This window comes from Engystomops pustulosus, chromosome 3 (genome assembly GCF_040894005.1).
Source record: "Engystomops pustulosus chromosome 3, aEngPut4.maternal, whole genome shotgun sequence".
NCBI lineage: Eukaryota > Metazoa > Chordata > Amphibia > Anura > Leptodactylidae > Engystomops > Engystomops pustulosus.
This window is the reverse complement of record NC_092413.1, coordinates 133421479-133438662: the sequence shown is the minus strand read 5'-3', so window position 1 is coordinate 133438662 and position 17184 is coordinate 133421479. Positions and strand designations below refer to the sequence as shown.

The following is a 17184-nucleotide window of genomic DNA, read 5'->3' as shown; positions in this document are numbered from 1 at the left end:
GTACCACTACGGCTCTCCAAATGTATCCTGACACATGTTAAGGATTTCTTGCAAATTTGGCCTCTAAAAGACAAACACCCCTCTTTTCCTCTACTGTGAGCCCATAAAGCATTTTATATGCACATGTGGGGTACTTCTACACTCGGGAGAAATAGTTTTACACCTTTTTCGGGGTTATTTAATATATTATCCCTTGTGGCTTACAAAAATTAGGAGTAAAGTGACATTTATAGGAAAATTTTCACCTTTTTAATGTTTAGGGCCTAATTGGATCATTCACCTGTAGGGTCAAATACATATATTACACATTGCAAAATTCTCTAAGGGGTGTGTGTTCAAAAATTAGGGTCACTTTTCGGATTCTTATCTGTTTTATATCACTAGGGTTCTCCAAATGCATGTCAAACATTTCTGTCAAATTTGGCTTCTAAAAGGCAAACATCCCCCTTCCCTTTTACTGTGCGCCCATACAACATTTTATATACACATGTGAGGTACTTCTACACTCGAGAGAAATAGGTTTACACATTTTGGGGGGTTATTACATTTTTTTTATCCCTTGTGGCTATAAAAAATTAGGAGTAAAATGACCTTTATAAGAAAATGTTCACCTTTGTCCTATTTAAGCCCTAATTAAATCAAACACCTATATGGACAAATACTCATATTACACCTTACTAAATTCTCTAAGGGGTGTGCTTTCCAAAATGGTGACACTTGTTGGGGTTCCCCTCTGTTTTGGTACCACTACGGCTCTCTAAATGCATCTTGACACATGTAAAGGATGTTTGTCAAATTTGGCTTCTAAAAGGCCAACGCCCCTCTTTCCCTTCTGAGCTTCACTGCGTACCCATACAACATTTTATTTGCATGTGTGGGGCAATTTTATACTCGGGAGAAATGCTAGTACACATTTTTTGGGGTTATTTTATCTTTAATGCCTTATGGGATACAAAAATTAGCCGTAAAAGTGACTTTTTTGGGAAAATGTTCATCTTTTTCCTTTTAGGGACCTAATTGAAGCAAACACCTGTGGGGGAAAATACACATATTACACCTTGCTAAATTCTCCAAAGGGTGCACTTTCCAAAATGGTGACATTTGTTGGGGTTCCCCTCTGTTTTGGTACCACTAGGGCTCTCCAAATGCATCCTGACACATGTAATGGATGATTGTCAAATCTGGCTTCTAAAAGGCCAAAGCCCCTCCTTCCCTTCTGAGCCCTACTGTGTACCCATACAACACTTTATATGCAAAAGTGGTGCAGTTCTGTGCTTAGGAGAAATAGTTTTACACATTTATGGGAGTTGTTTCATCTTTTATCCCTTGTGGCTTACAAAAATTTGGGGTAAAAGTGACTTTTTTGAGAACATTTTCACCTTTTTTCCCTTTTGGGGCCTAATTGAATCAAACACCTGTTTGGGCAAATACACAAATTACACGTTGCTAAACTCTCCAAGGGGTGTACTTTCCAGAATGGTGTCTCTGGTTGGGGCTTTCCTCTGTTTTGGTACCATTAGGGCTCTCCAAATTCATCCTGACACATGAAAACTTTTTCAGCCATATTTGCCCTGCAAAAACGAAACAACGCTCTTTCCATTCCAAGTGCCCCCCTGTGCCCGTACAGCAGGGTACAGTGACAAAATGGGTATCGGCATGCTCAGGAGGAATTGCCCTAAACATGGTAAAATGCATTTTCCTTTTTAACCCATTGTGAAGGTGCAAATTTTAGTGTTCAATGAATCTATTGTAAGATAAAATTACATTTCTGTAATTTCACTTTCATTTATCTTTCACCCTCATGAAACGCTCAAAGGGTTAACAAAATTCCCAAAGGTTGTTATGAATATTTTGAGGGGTGTAGTTTCTAAAATGGTGTCATTTGTGGGGGTTTTCTATCATGTAGGCCTTATAAAGTCACTTCTAACTAAACTGACCCTCCAAAAGTAGGTTTTGATGATTTTCGTGAAAATCTGAAAAATTGCACCTAAAGTTATAAGCCTCCTAACATCCTAAATAAAGGAAAAGAGGTTTGAAAAATGATGCCACGTTAAAGCAGACATGTGGAAAATATTAGTTATCAAGTTATTTTAGTGATATGACCAACTTTCCAAAAAGTAGAAAATTTTGAATTTGGAAAACATTGTTTTTTTCAAAATTTTTGCCAAATTTCCATTTATTTCATAAATAAATACTTAACATATTGATTAAATTTCTCGACCAACATGAAGTACAATGTGTCACGAAAAAACAATCTCAAAATCAACTGGATATGTTAAAGCGTTCCAAAGTTATAACCACTTAAATAGACACATGTCAGATTTTAAAAAATGGGCCGTGTCAGGAAGGTGAAAAGTGGCTTCAGCGTTAAGGGGTTAAATACTTTTTAGATTAAGCATTCTGGCACTCACTTGTTTTAAAATATTTCTGGCACTTATTTGGAATGTTTGGGGTTATTTGCAATATAGCATAGAAGTCAGCCTTATCTCAACTTAGTCATAGCTGCCCTGAGAGTATATTCCACATGATGCTGATTATTAGATTGTGCCCTGCCATTGCAGAAATGTTCATTAGCTTTATAAATTTAGGATATTTTAGTACATATGCACTAAAACATATAAAACGGTTAATAAATAATCACAGGAAATCACATACCCTTATCCAGAAAAACCATATACCCATATTTCTGATGCCAGCCATTGAAGTGAAGAAAAAATACATTATAATAACTGTAATCAGGATATAATCAAGGGGAAAAACCTAAAAGAAAAAAGTCAAAATTATATAAATAAACCTTGAAATACTAATACCAAAGCAATACAAAATACAGACAAACATTACAGAGAAATTACTGTCCATTAGAAATGTACAAAAGTTGTAGTAAAAGTATTAAACTTATTAGATTTTTTTTTCAAATGCCAATTTCTACATTTTACGAACTTGCTTAAAAGGGGACCATGTCACCAGATTCACTACTAAGCCTAATAACAAGTTCCCATAGCACTATACTAAAAATGCATAGTTCCTATCCTCAGAAAATTAAGTTTGCAAGCTTACCTATTCAAGGCAGTGTGTCTCTCACCTTATTTCTGCCTCCCTTGGGCTGATGAGTCATCCTCTGCTCTGGACAGCAGGAGGGGGAGGGAAAGAGCAGACATAAGGCGAGTGACACATTGCCTTCCATGAATAGCACACACTCTTTCAAGACCCTGCTCCTTCAGGAAGGGTGCCAGGTAGGCTTAGAAACTTTATTTTCTGGGGATAGGATCTATGAATGTTTTAGCTAAAAACAGAGTGGGCACAAGTTAGTTTAGTGCTATGGGAACTTGTCACAAGGATTAGTAAAAATTAGTATTATTCGTCAAATCTGGTGATGGGTTCCCTTTAAAATTTATCACAATGAAATTACAGAGCAATCTAGGCTCAGCCTACAGTGGAAAACATATGCAGAACCAAATACTCTCTAAATCCCATGTCTTTATCCTATTCCCTTTGCTGCCTCCATCACCTCTTTTGCACTGTTCTGAAAATATGTAAATTCTGGGAGTATATTTTGTTTCAGTAAGTAAAATGGTATGTGTATTCAATTTTACCCTTCTTAACAGTGCTTAGAAGAAGTTGTGCACTACAGGACTAGATTAGTAGAAGGGTTTACATGAAGTGCCAATCATTGAGCCATATTAAGCTTTTGCATATAAATCTGCACATGAGCTGCATACACAATGACTATTCCCAAACACCACCACAACAGAACACTCACCCTTTGCAGAATTGGAAGTAAAATATTCAATGGGTTTGTAATGTTTGTTCCAAAAATAACAAATCCGGTATCGATACCAGCAGAATGAAGAGCTTTGTCGAGACTAGTTAAAAAAAAATAAAAAAAAATGAACCAAATTAAAAATAAATAGAAAGAAAGACACCTAATGTTATGTAGTCACTGTGGTTATTATAAAAACACCCTGATTTTATGCCAATATCATAATTATGGCATCTGCATAACATGAAAAACACTTTATCCTACTAATGTGATATCTGTAAATTTTGTGCAGATCCCAGTTTCTCTATCTGATCATGTGATCCCTACTGGCTCTAAACTGGAATTCACCATTTCATTTATGTAGAGAAGATAGTAGCGGGTGGAGTAGGGCAGAAGGAACCAGTCACCCGCTCCTTCTACTTTCACATTGTTGTAGACATCAAAGGATGTGTAGGGCTGGACTGTAGCAAGAGGTAGGTCATCACTACCCTGTGCCTGCTCACATGATATTACACATCAGGGTGTGGGCAAAGGAAGGAGCTCAAATGAACTGCCTCCAAAGCAGTGTGTCACTTACACTTATTGGTAGAATAATTCAACCAAATACATACACAACTCCTATGTTGGCCGTCTTTGATCATACATGTATGCAATGTACAACATAATTGCTTGATTTCACTGTATGTATGTAAGTGTTTGCGATCATAAAATAAAACATATTGGATTAAAAAAAAAAACAAAAAAAAAAACACATACATAACTAAACATGTGAGATAGAAACGATGGATGGCTGCAAAAGCTCATCATTAAGTTATGTCTCAGGCAGATGTAAATAATTAAAAGTTGTGGTTTGATCAGATCCAGCTCTGCTGCTCCCATGCAGTGCTACTACATTAACATCCACACATGATCTATGGGACCCCCAATGCATTTACATCAATGCCACTGACTCCAACGCTGTAATCCTTTAGTAAATCTTACTCCACTGGTTCTGGCAAAGATGGAATTTCAGCCCCACCATTTCCAAGCCATCAGTGTTGCTAATAGAAATTCTTAATATCACTGACTGCTCAAAACATGTTCTGATGGAGTAGTCCCAAGCTGCCAGTTTCATCCCAGACCATTCTTGGGATATCAGATGATAAAATAATAATATATAAAATATATAATATAATAAATAAATCTAACTGTGGCAAAATCAATGACGTAACATCAATTAAAAGATGCAGAGTTTGTGAATATAATAAAGGTTAATTTTAGATAAAAAGTTAGTAGGTATGGAAAATATTCAGACTCTTACATTTTTCACGCTTTGTTTCATTACAGTCAATTGGTAACAAAGTAATTTCTTTGCTCATTAATGTACACTCTGCCCCCTTCTTGACAGAAAAAAAACTGAAAGGTAGATATTTTTGCTAATTTAAAAACAAAACAAACTGAAATATCACATGGTAATAAAGTATTCAGACCATTTGCTCAGCATTGAGTAGAAGCACCTTTTGAGCTAGTATAGCCATGAGTTTTCTTGGGAAAGATGCAACAAGTTTTTCACACCTAGATTTAGGGATCCTCTCCAGTTCCCTGCAGATCCCCTCCAGTTCCCTCAGATTGGATGGAGAAATTGAGTTTAGGTCAGGGCTCTGGCTGGGACAGTGAAGAATGGTCACATAGTTGTTCTGGAGCCCCTGCTTTGTTATTTCAGCGGTGTACTTAGACTGGGCTTGCGATTCACCTTCCAACAAGACAATTACCCTAAGGTCCAGAGCACACTGGAAGAGGTTTTCATCTAGGATCTCTCTTTACTTAGTCACATTCATCTTTCCATCAATTGTAACCAAGCAACCTGTCCCTGCAGCTAAAAAACACCCCCATAGCATGATGCTGCCACCGCCATGTTTCACGGTTGGGATGGTATTTGGCAGGTAATGAGCAGTACTCCACTGGCTCTCCACACATACCGCTTAGAATTAACACCAAAAAATTCAATATTTGTCTTATCAGACCAGAGAATCTTATTTCTCATAGTCTGGGAGTCCTTCAAGTGTTGTATTGCAAACTGTATGCAGGCTTTCATATGCCTTACACTGTGGAGAGTTTTTTTTTTCTGGCTCACTCTGCCATAAAGTCCCAACTGGTGGAGGGCTGCAGTTCACTTTGTGGAACTTTCTCCCATCTCCCTGCTAGATCTATGGAGCTCATCCACACTGAACTTGTGGTTATTATTTACCTCTCTCACCACAAGCTTTTCTCCCACAATTGCTTAGTTTGACTGGATGAGGAAGAATTGTGGTTGTCCCAAAATGCTTTCATTTAAGGATTATGGAGGCCACTGTACTCTTCAGAACCTTGAGTGAAGCAGAAATTCTTTTCTAACTTTGACCAGATCTGTGCCTTGCCACAATTCTGTCACAGTTCTTTAGGCCTAATGGTTCTTAAATGCTCTGTCATGCTCTGTGAGTTAAGGACAATGGGGCACATTTACCTGGTCCCTGCGCAATCCCCGATCCAGAATGTGCGACGAGGATGAAGTCTGCCGTGATTCACTACCAGCATGTGCACGATATCCTGCATCTGTCGCTTCCCCGATCAGGTCCGCCGGAGTTCACCCTTTTTCTTACCGGTGCATGTAAGTGCTTGGCTTGCCACACAAAATTTTAAATGTTAAATCCTGCACATTATCCCAATCCGTTGGATTGTCCACCGGCTTACCCCCCGATTTATGTTGCGTGAAAGCCAACAGGATTGGGTCACAATACGATAGCGTGCGACACAATCGCTGAAAAAGTTGGGAAACCGGACGGAAATGCGGCCTCGGGACCTTCATAAATAAGCCCCAATGTGTGCCTTTCCAATCAGTTTGAACACAGCTGGACTCCAATAAAGGAGTAGAACCACCTCAAGGAAAATCAGAAGGAAATGCATGTGAATTAAATACGAGTGTCACAGCAAAGTGTCTAAATGTGATAGGATTTTTTCTTGTTTAATTAATTAGCAAAAATATCTACATTTTAGTATTTTTTGTCAAGATGGGGTGTAGAGTGTACATTAACCCCTTACCGATGTGTGAGTTATTCAAATGTCACACGCCGACTGCGGGTTTATTAAAGGGCTCACGGGTTGAGCCCCCTCCATATAAGGTTGGTGATTGCTGCATATTGCAGCAAACACCCACCAGTATTTTGCCATTTTGCAACATATAAAAAAATGCAACAAAAATTTTACAAAAGGCTGTATATTCTTAAAAATGGTAGCATTGAAAACCTCATCTCGCAAAAAATGATACCACACACAGATCCGTACACTGAATTATGAAAGTTATTAGCACCAGAAGATGGCAAAATGAGGAATTTTATTGTACAGGAGGTTTTCATTTTTGTATGAAACCTTTAAAAACCTATATACATTTGGTATCCCCGGGATCGTACCGACCCCATTATTTGGGGTGCACAGTGAAAGCCATAAAATCCAAGCCCGCAAGAAAATGGTGTAAATGCATTTTTTCACCAATTTTACTGCATTTAGATTTTTTTTCCCTGCTCATTAGTACGAGGCATGGAATAACAAATACTGTCACTAGGAATTGCAATTTGTTATGCAGCAAACAAGCCCTCACACAATTCTTTACACGGAAAAATAAAAAAAAAGTTAGATTTTTTAAGGCAAGGAGAGAAAAATGGAAACCCAAAAATGCAAAAGACCTGGTCTCTATAGGGATTTTCCCACGAATCAAAGTTAGGCCCTATCCTCAGGATAGGGCCCAACTTGCTGATTGTTGGGGGTCTCAGTGAGCAGACTCCCACATTCATGAAAATGAGGGGTCCAATGGAGTCCCAGTTACCATGACCATTCTGCTCCATACATCTCAATGAAGCGGACGGAGAGGCCCAACTTATTCATGGGAAAACCCCTTTAAGGTGTTAATGAGCAAAACAAAGGAACTTTTATGATCATACCAATTGGCTGCAATGAAACAAAGAGTGAGAAATTTATTGGGGTCTAATTACTTTCCGTACCCTCTGTATCCAGAGCAATGATAGCTAATGCAAATGTTACAAATTTACCACCAGGAAAAAGTATTTTTTTTTTTTTTACTGGTGCATTATTCACAAGTGTTCAATAACGTATAGAATACAGTGTCTTCACATAGAATAAGCGTATGAGTAAAGATTTACTTCCAAAATATGCTTTACCAACTTTTTGGTAGCTGCAGGACATGTTCAGGTTAAAGAGGCATAATCATGGCACATTAAGCCTGGATGATATTTCCTTGCTGCCAAATGAGACTATAAAGAGCTTTTCCACGTACAATTTATACTCATTATGATGGATATGGCATACTAACCCTTTCACTCCCAGAGGAATTTCAAATGCCTCAGGCCCCCTCAAGTGTGGCTTTCAGTAACATTCTGATTCTCTTCAGTGAATGTTTAGTGATTAAGAATATGAGCAGAAAGTTCAAACTTCCAACATCATTACTCAGAACATATTTAAAACTTATCAGGCTTGAAGTTAAAGCACCATGTAAAATTAATTTATTCTTGGCCTAGGTGGTGTAATACTTTGTGATGAAAAGTGATAAAAGTAGTAGACTCAATTATCATGGACTCTGTATCATTTATTTGGTACAGCTATGTTACAGCTATCTTTCTACACACACACACACAGTTTTTAAGAATGATTGTATAGGTGATATTTTTGAATATACTTTCATGCTGACATAACACAAACACACACACTATATGTGAATTGTAACATTTTTGTTGATGTACTGAGTGTTTGTAGAGTTTAGTACCGCTCATCCTAATTTGAAATAAACCTTATACCTTGTCACCTTTGTATAATCAGGAAAAAAAACACAAAAAATAGAGCTGAAAAGTCAAAATATAATAAAACAATAATGCTTAACTTTCTACCATCACCATCAATTAGCATAAATGTTAAAAAGTTGATTTTAGAAAGAAGGAAGCCATGGATATCAAATACATGATTATTGCAGTCACGGGGCCTGGTTCGATGAGTAAATGTTCTAGTTTTAGCAAGCTTGATTTTGATGGAGGATTTTCTTTAAAGAAAATTTGCCCTTACAAAGAAGGGCAAATTGAGTCTCATAAAACCACTTTGAAAAAAAATAAAGAACTAACTTTAAAACATGCACATCTATTTTAATGTGTACCTTGTTTAAAAATGCTACTATTTTTCATTTTTGGGGATATTTTTGTGCTTTTAACCTTCTAAAAAACAAGCTCCCTGCAAAGACCAATAGGTACAAATAATAGAGTAGTCAGAATTAGAATGGTAATGAAAGTTACAGACTGGACTTCTAGTCCAACTGAGCAGTTTCCTGCTGTCAACTAAAAGCAAAGAACTACAATAAAGCTACAAGAAAAAAAGAGACATAACGTAGCATGCAAATCAAGACTTTTTTTCTTTTTTCCTTGACTATGCAATTTTGCATCTCAATCACCATTCCATTTATACAACTGAGGACGTGTGATTGTAGGGAGATTGGGCCGAGAAACATTAGCATTATAACATCATTGCCAGATTTACTAGACACAGCCTCAAGCTTTTTCAGTAGTGAGAGCAGGAGCCGTGAACAACAAAAGACCAGACCATAGTATCAGTGGTCATGTAGCCCCCGCCATGACGTCTCCCCATAATTCTCTCTCATTCTGAGTCTAATAGCAAACTCCTGCTTTCTTTTTGTAATTCAAATAAATGACGGATGATTGGGAAGGTAAAACATAATAATGGATAGGTAATGGTAAAGAGAACAATTAGCAGGAATTTTTTTTAAAAAACTGTATACTTACTTAGAAAGAAAAAGTGATACTATGATCAAAAGGGCCACAAGAATAAGAAAAATACCCCAGATAATCTGTAAGAAAAAACATTGATGAAAACCGTTGCTTTCAATAGACAATGGATACTATTGGCTATCCCAGGGTAATTACAAAAATATTACAGTAGCCAGTGGCCCCTATAGCTTGCCATGGTCAGACAACAATATACAAATATAAATAGCAATAAATATATATTTACATATATTTGTTTAAAAAGATATTCCGGGAATGTGAATGGCATATACAAATACCCATAAAACTATAGTGGTGGCCAAAAGTTTTGGCACCCCTGTAATTCTGTCAGATAATACTAATTTTCTTCTAGAAAAAGACTGCAATCACAAATTCTTTGGTATTAATATCTTCGTTTATTTTGCTTGCAAAAAAAAAAAAAAAAAGTCAAAAATCTGACCAGAGAAAACTCTCTCAAATGTTCTAGGCTTTCTCAGGTAAGTTTTGGCAAACTGCAGCCTGGCTTTTTTATGTTTCTGTGTAAGAAGTAGGGTCTTCCTGCGTATCCTTCCATACACTCCCTTTTTATACAGGCTCCGACAAATAGTACGGTTTGACACGGTTGTACCCTCGGACTGCAGGGCAGCTTGAACTTGTTTAGAGGTTGGTCGACGTTCTTTAGCCACCATCCGCACAATCTTGCATTGAAGTCTCTTGTCACTTTCTTTTCTGTCCACATCTAGGGAGGTTAGCCACAGTGCCATGGGCTTTAACCCCTTAAGGACGCAGGGTATTTTCGCTAATTTCTCGCTCTCCATCTCCAAAATTCCATAACTTTTTCATTTTTCAGTGTACAGACCTGTGTAAGGGCTTATTTTGTGCGTAACAAATTTTACTTTCCTATTATGTTATTTATTATTCCATGCCATGTAGTGGGAAGCCGCAAAAAAATTCCAAATGTGGAAAAATTGAAAAAAACTGCATGTGCGTCATGTTCTTGTGGGCTCAGTTTTTACGACTTTCACTCTGCACTCTAAATAACACCTCTACTTTATTCTTTGGTTCGGTACGATCGCGGTGATACCAAATTTATACAGGTTTTATTGCGTTTTAATACATTTTCAAAAATTAAACGAATGTGTACAAAAAAGAAAAAAAAATTTTTGCCATCTTCTGACGCGAATAACTTTTTCATACTTTGGCGCATGGAGCTGTGTGAGGTGTAATTTTTTTTGCGAAATGAGCCGACGTTCTCATTGCTACCGTTTTGAGGACTGTGCGACATTTTGATCATTTTTAATTAAATTTTTTATGTCATCTAAAAAGGTATAAAAGTCGTGTTTTGGACATTTGGGCGCCATTTGCCGTTCCGGAGGTCACCGCCGTCAATAACAGTTTTTATATTTTGATAGATCGGGCATTTTGGGACGCGGCGATACCTAAAGTGTCTGTGATTTTTACTATTTATTATATTTTATATCAGTTCTAGGGAAAGGGGGGTGATTTGAACTTTTAATATTTTATTATTTTTTTACATTTTTTAAACTTTTTTTTTTTCTTTTTTTTCCCCACTATTTCTTAGACCCTCTAGGGTACATTAACCCTAGATGGTCTGATCGCTCCTGCCATATACTGCAATACTACTGTATCGCAGTATATGGCATTTCTGCTCACTATACATTACAATGAGCCACAGGCTCATTGTAATGGATATGCAGAAGCCATGTATCCTCGGGTCAAACGAAGATGTGCCGCCAAATTTAAAGTGCCGCCGGCGACTTTGCCGGCGGCAAAGAAAAGGTTAACACCCGCGGTCGGTGCTTGCGATATGCAGCAAAGCCCATCTCTGTATGAAGAAGGCTCAGCCCGTGAGCCTTCTTCATACAACCTTCACAGCACCATGGTGGATATATCCGTCACGGAGCGTGAAGGGGTTAAACTTCTTGATGAAACTGTGCATGGTAAACACGGGAACGTTCAGATCTTTAGAGATGGACTTGTAGCCTTGAGATTGGTATTGTGAGGAAGCATGAGCAAAGAATTTCTGATTGCAATCAGTTTTTGTAAAAAAAAAAAAAATAGTATTATGTGACAAAATTGCAGGGGTGCCAATACTTTTGGTCACCACAACAAATCTCAATGTCATTAAATCATAAAATTGAGTTTAAATAGTTTACTTTTTAATTAAATAATAATTAATTACACATGAGCTTATATATTAATGACCCATACGGGCCAAAGTAATTGCCCCTTAAACCTAAGATCTGGTTGGCCACCCTTAGCGGCAACAATTTTAATCAAGTGTTAACTGCCAGTGTGAGTCTTTTACAACACTCTGCCAATGTGGGTAAATTACAATAATTCTGCAAAGATGAGTGGGTCAAAATTCCTCCAGCTGTATGATCAGAAAAACATCCACATAGGACAGAAATATATGCTAAGAAAAAATAATCTTCTGATTAGAGAATGTGGTATCATGAGGTTTTTTTTATTTTTGCCCAAAAAACAGAACTGGACTGGTGAACCCAAAATTCCTACTTCCCACCCGACACCTGGGCTGTTCTAAGCCTTATATTTTAGCAGTCGTAATGGCTACCAACCCATTAGATAAGCAACAAGATGATGCACCACATTTTTAAAAAAATAAATGTTATACCTTAAATGGTCGCATGATGCTACAGCATTTCGTCCAGCCACTCATTTCCCGAGTTTCCAGGTGTCTTTCTTTACGCTGTAATGTCCGAAATTTTTCTTCAAGTTTATAAAGTTTTTTTCTGTCATTGCTTGACAGTGGTCTTCCATCTCTGCACTAAAAGATAATAATTGCAACACTAACATTTTAATCAAATGAGGTCCAGGAACCAAGTCCCCAAATGAAAAAAAATCAGTGTATATAATTATTTACCACACAACTATAAAAAATAAAACTTCTAAGCTCCAAATGCTCTATAATATGCTGCTACATAAAAGGCTACATTTTCTTGAAAACCTTGGCAGCTACATTGATAACAGCAACAAGGAGACTGTCTACTAAAAATATCTTACAATAGGAAGACAAGAGTCTTCATTTAACTGGACATGTATTAGGCAATTGTGCAATGATGATACTGGGTTATAAGAATGCATTCAAAATAAGACTGAAAAATGAGTTGATGAGGCACTAATTTAATTTATTTTTGCCACAATAAACTACTAGTCTCATATCAAAAAAACAAACTGTGATACTGTTACCAGAACATGACAGGAAGTGGAGTTACAGATGCAAGAAAAGTAGTGAATAATTTAAGTAAATATCTTTACAGCACTTGTTCATTTGAGATAAATTATACATATGACTAACTGGTGGACAACATCAATGGGAATAAAACAAATTACCTCTGTCAATTGTAGGAAAACAACAATACACAAGCCTATTACCTTTGATCTAAGTCTTTCAATTTCTAGATTCACCTCTTCAATGTCTTCAGTGTTTTCCAAACGTTCATAATGAACATTTCTTGTACCTTTAATCAAGTTTAAAGGCAGCGCAGACATCCCATAAGCCTAGAACAAAAGGTGACAGGAAAAGACCATGTTCATTTAACATGTTTGCTGAAGTGTATCTTACAAAATGATGTCAGTAAACTTATTTTATCTACCAAAGACCCAACAAAACAGAAAGGGCATTCACATTTGATTAAATTAATCTGATATATACACACACGTTGTTAAAAAATAAATAAAATCTACCTGTGTGAAGATAACATGTCTACATTTATGAGGAATTATTCCTTAGAAACAAAAGAACTATTCTTGGAAACTACCACCAATCGCAAGGACAACAATGTAGGGGACAACACGGCTACATTTATGGCTACACAAGAAAATTTTTTTTTTTAAACATCCATTTGAAGAAATCCAACTATACTGCAGTGGAATTTAATCAAATGTCAAAGACCAGATGAGAAATCCATTTTAAGGCTAACGAATCTTTTGTTGAACAGTATTAAATACACATTAGACCTGTTGCCCAATGGCAAGTTCTTATATTATTAAGCAGGTATCATGACCGGAAATCATTATAACAGAGCAGAAGGGATTGCCAAGTAATATTGTGTCATATCACCACTTTCATACAAAAATATTATATTGCATTAAAGATATTATTGCATAAAATAAATGTCAAAATAATTTACAGTATGCTACCAGATATACTGGATATCAATATCCTTGTATTGTACTTGCTTTACCTTTTTTTTTTTTTAATTGCTTGTTGAGATGTGGTTTCTTTACTATTTATAATGGTGTTTGGCCGTGAGCTAGTTCAGGCCAAGAAACTCGCTCAGTGAGCTTGGCTGGATTTACCAGACCAAGCCTCTAATCCCTGAACCAAACTACTGAGTTCAGTCCAGGAAAAGTGCACCCACATTTTCTAGAATGGAATACAGAAAGGATTGACTCTTGACTGCAGTGTAAGACAGTCCCTTTAATAACAAGCAGAAAGACTAAATACATTATGTCGGATAAAAGTGATTATGTCCAGAAAGTAAGACAATTCCTTAGACTGCCATTTAAAGGAAATCAACCACTTATATTATCCATTCTTCAGCTAAGCTCACTTCCTGTTCGGCATGTACTTATAGACAGGTTATGCGTTTGTCTTCCCTTGTGATGAAATGAGGGATACAAACAGCTCTATGCCAAGTGTAGGACATTCTGTGTCCACAGGGTTTGCCTGCCAAGTACCTGGAATTTCAGTTTGCAACACTGTCTTGGCCAGTCCAAACCCTAGATTTCTAGATTTATTGAGCATTGAGCATTTAAAATTCCAAGCTACAAGCAGGACATGGAACCAGAGCCATCTTTCCCCATTATTGTATTAATATATAAATATAGGTTAGTTGCTATATACATGATTGTACTCATCTTTTTTGCAAAACCTAAAAGATTTAGGAGAAATGTTGAAAATTTGTATCTTGAAAATGCGCACATTACCTGTGGAGGCTAACGAAGTGTGGGAGTAGCAGCATCGTGGAATGGGAGCTACGGTTACTCCACGCCCCAGTAGCCTTTTTCCATCCCTCTTACCCGTCATTAGGGAGAAGCTCGCTATAGCTGCGCAGTGTCTCCGGAGCATGCGCAGAACTCCGGCTTTGAAGAGAAGTTGGGATTGAGGCTACTGGGGCGTGAAGTAGCAATAGCACCTGCTCTACGGTGAGGTTCCTCCATGCCACAGCAGCCTTCATCGGTAATTTGCATATTTTTAAGATAAGAATTTTCAACATTTCTGCTAAATCTTAGCTTTTGCAAATAAAGTATGGGTATAATCAATGACATAGTAACCAACCATCGGATCTTATTAGGTAGATCAGATATAGTTGGTTTCCTCTAAGAAAAATTAATAATCATCATTATCATTAAGACTCAAAGCCACTCTTCTGGAATCTTTGAAAAAACTTCTATAAAAGTCTTTAAACTGTAATCAAGTAGAAGGAGTAATAAACGGCTTACATGTACTATATAATATTGTGCATCATTGGAAGGATCCTACATTTTTTAAACTAAAGTAGTTTATGTGATCATAGAGAATATGTTTTATCATTTGATCATTTGAAGACTACTGAAAAGACATTCTATATACACATTTATGATAATTGGGCCACAAGTAATACATAGGAGGATCAGCCGTTGGTCACTTGAAGGGTATAATCTGTGGTGCCAAGCATGTACAGATAAATCAAAGTGTAAGTCAAAACATGTATATTTTCTATGTGCAACTCCAGACAAATTATTTTTTGGTCCATAGGTTGACAACGGAACAAGGAACAACACTAAAGCTTCATTACTGACAGATCATCGCAGCCTGGGTCCAAATTATAAAAGATTACATGCATCCAGAGAGCACAGAGACAATCTACTTGTAATCCATTATAATGGATCCAGACCGGACTCTGACGATCCTTTCTACAGGTAGCACCGCATGGTATTCCCTAATGCTACCCACTAGTTGTGCCTGGGATCAGCACAACCATATTTGGAGAGTCTCTCTCGTATTGCCTCAACTAGATCACAATTGATGTTCTTGAATAATACTACTCTTTGAGCATTCTGTGGTTTTTCCTTTTTGCCTTTCCTACTACATACATCCAGAGAGGTCACAATGGGCAGAGAGATCGGTTTGTTACTAGGGGTTGTGTGGAAGTCAAGGAATGCTTGTACATGCAAATAAATGTGTTAGTTTAGAACTAAGGTTACGCGACTCTCTGCACTTTCACTGTTTGCGGAAGCACAGCATAAAGTTTTGGTTTCCACCACTGTACAGATAAGCAAGTAAGAGAGTTTTAGAAGTGATAATCAGATTTTACACTAGGTCTCAAAAGTGCACTGCTCTTCATAACACACTGCAATTTTATCAATTTCAGATTTCAAAAAATTATCTTTATAACTTCAATTCAAATGTATATGCTATATGAAAAAATAACAGAATAAAACTACATAATAAAAGCAACTATAACACTACTGTAGGCCAGTCTCAATAAGAGTTCGGTCTAGAATGTGAAATATATGGAAATGTGATTAAAAGCGGTCCTCAAATTCAGCTAATACTTCACAAGGACAAGGAGCCGTATTCATCACTAATCTCAGTCAGGTATATTATACCATTATATTTATTCTATAGAATATATCTTGGGCTGTCACAAAATACCATCTGAGGCTGTATAGAAGTATTCTTATAATATTATTGCCGGCAAAACGATTTAAAGTTTGTGATCCTGTATTAGAATGTGGAGAAGCCTCAAAAGGTCACACTAGTCATTACAGAAGACGCAAAAAACGCAGATAATATTTCCAACCAAAACTTGAATATAGCATACATTAGTAAATCAGAAATTGGAAATGCAGCAAGACTATCCTCCTCAGCTGAAATGAATAATGCAAAAATCTCGGTAAAAAGGGGCACATACAGGAGTTCTTAAACTTTTGCTCCAACTTTATAAACTGCAATATACATTTGTATTGAATTAGATTTCCGTGGAATTTTTGGACAATAGTTTCATTTCCATTATTGCCAAGGGACAAATTTGTTTACTTACCTCCTAACAGATAGCTGTTGTATAGCGACTACGGGATCCAACAGAAAAAGAGGGTTTCCTCCAATGCTATGAATAAGTGAGGGGCACGAAAAAAGCCGTCTAATGCAGATGTGAAATGAATAATACTAAGTGGAAATCTACCATTTGATTTCAAAGATTATGAACCAAACATACCTTGAGAAAGCTGCAAAAACATATCTTATTTAACCCCTTCCAGACATTTGAGGTAGTAGTAAGTCACGGGGCGGCAGGGACTTGCAGCATTGTGACGTACAATTACATCCCGCTTCTGGCACCAGCTGCCGAACAGAGCCGGTGCCAGAAGCTGCGGGTGTCAGCTACATATTACAGTCGACACCTGCCTCTAACACCCGTGTACATGCCGTGGTCACGCATAAACACGAGGCATGTCCTGAAAAGGACAATTCAACACGTAAAAAATAAGCCCTATACCAGCTCTGTCAACCAAGAAATAGATGAAAATACTATATAAAATGAGGTTTACCGTAATCATAGTGATCTATAGAATAAAGATGATATATTTTTATGGTACGAT

The 17184-nt window shown here is 37.1% G+C and overlaps 1 protein-coding gene across 1 annotated transcript in view; it reads right to left on the bottom strand.

Annotated features, from left to right (window-relative positions):
* LMBRD1 (LMBR1 domain containing 1) overlaps window positions 1–17184 on the bottom strand; it is a 142873-nt gene that overhangs the window by 56540 nt on the left and 69149 nt on the right. Inside the window, exons 8-12 of the mRNA XM_072142187.1 lie at window positions 12973–13098; window positions 12212–12364; window positions 9574–9638; window positions 3761–3863; window positions 2656–2760 (exon numbers count right to left, since the gene is read on the bottom strand). Of these exons, the coding sequence (XP_071998288.1) occupies window positions 2656–2760; window positions 3761–3863; window positions 9574–9638; window positions 12212–12364; window positions 12973–13098 (552 nt within the window). The remainder of the gene's footprint in view (window positions 1–2655; window positions 2761–3760; window positions 3864–9573; window positions 9639–12211; window positions 12365–12972; window positions 13099–17184) is intronic.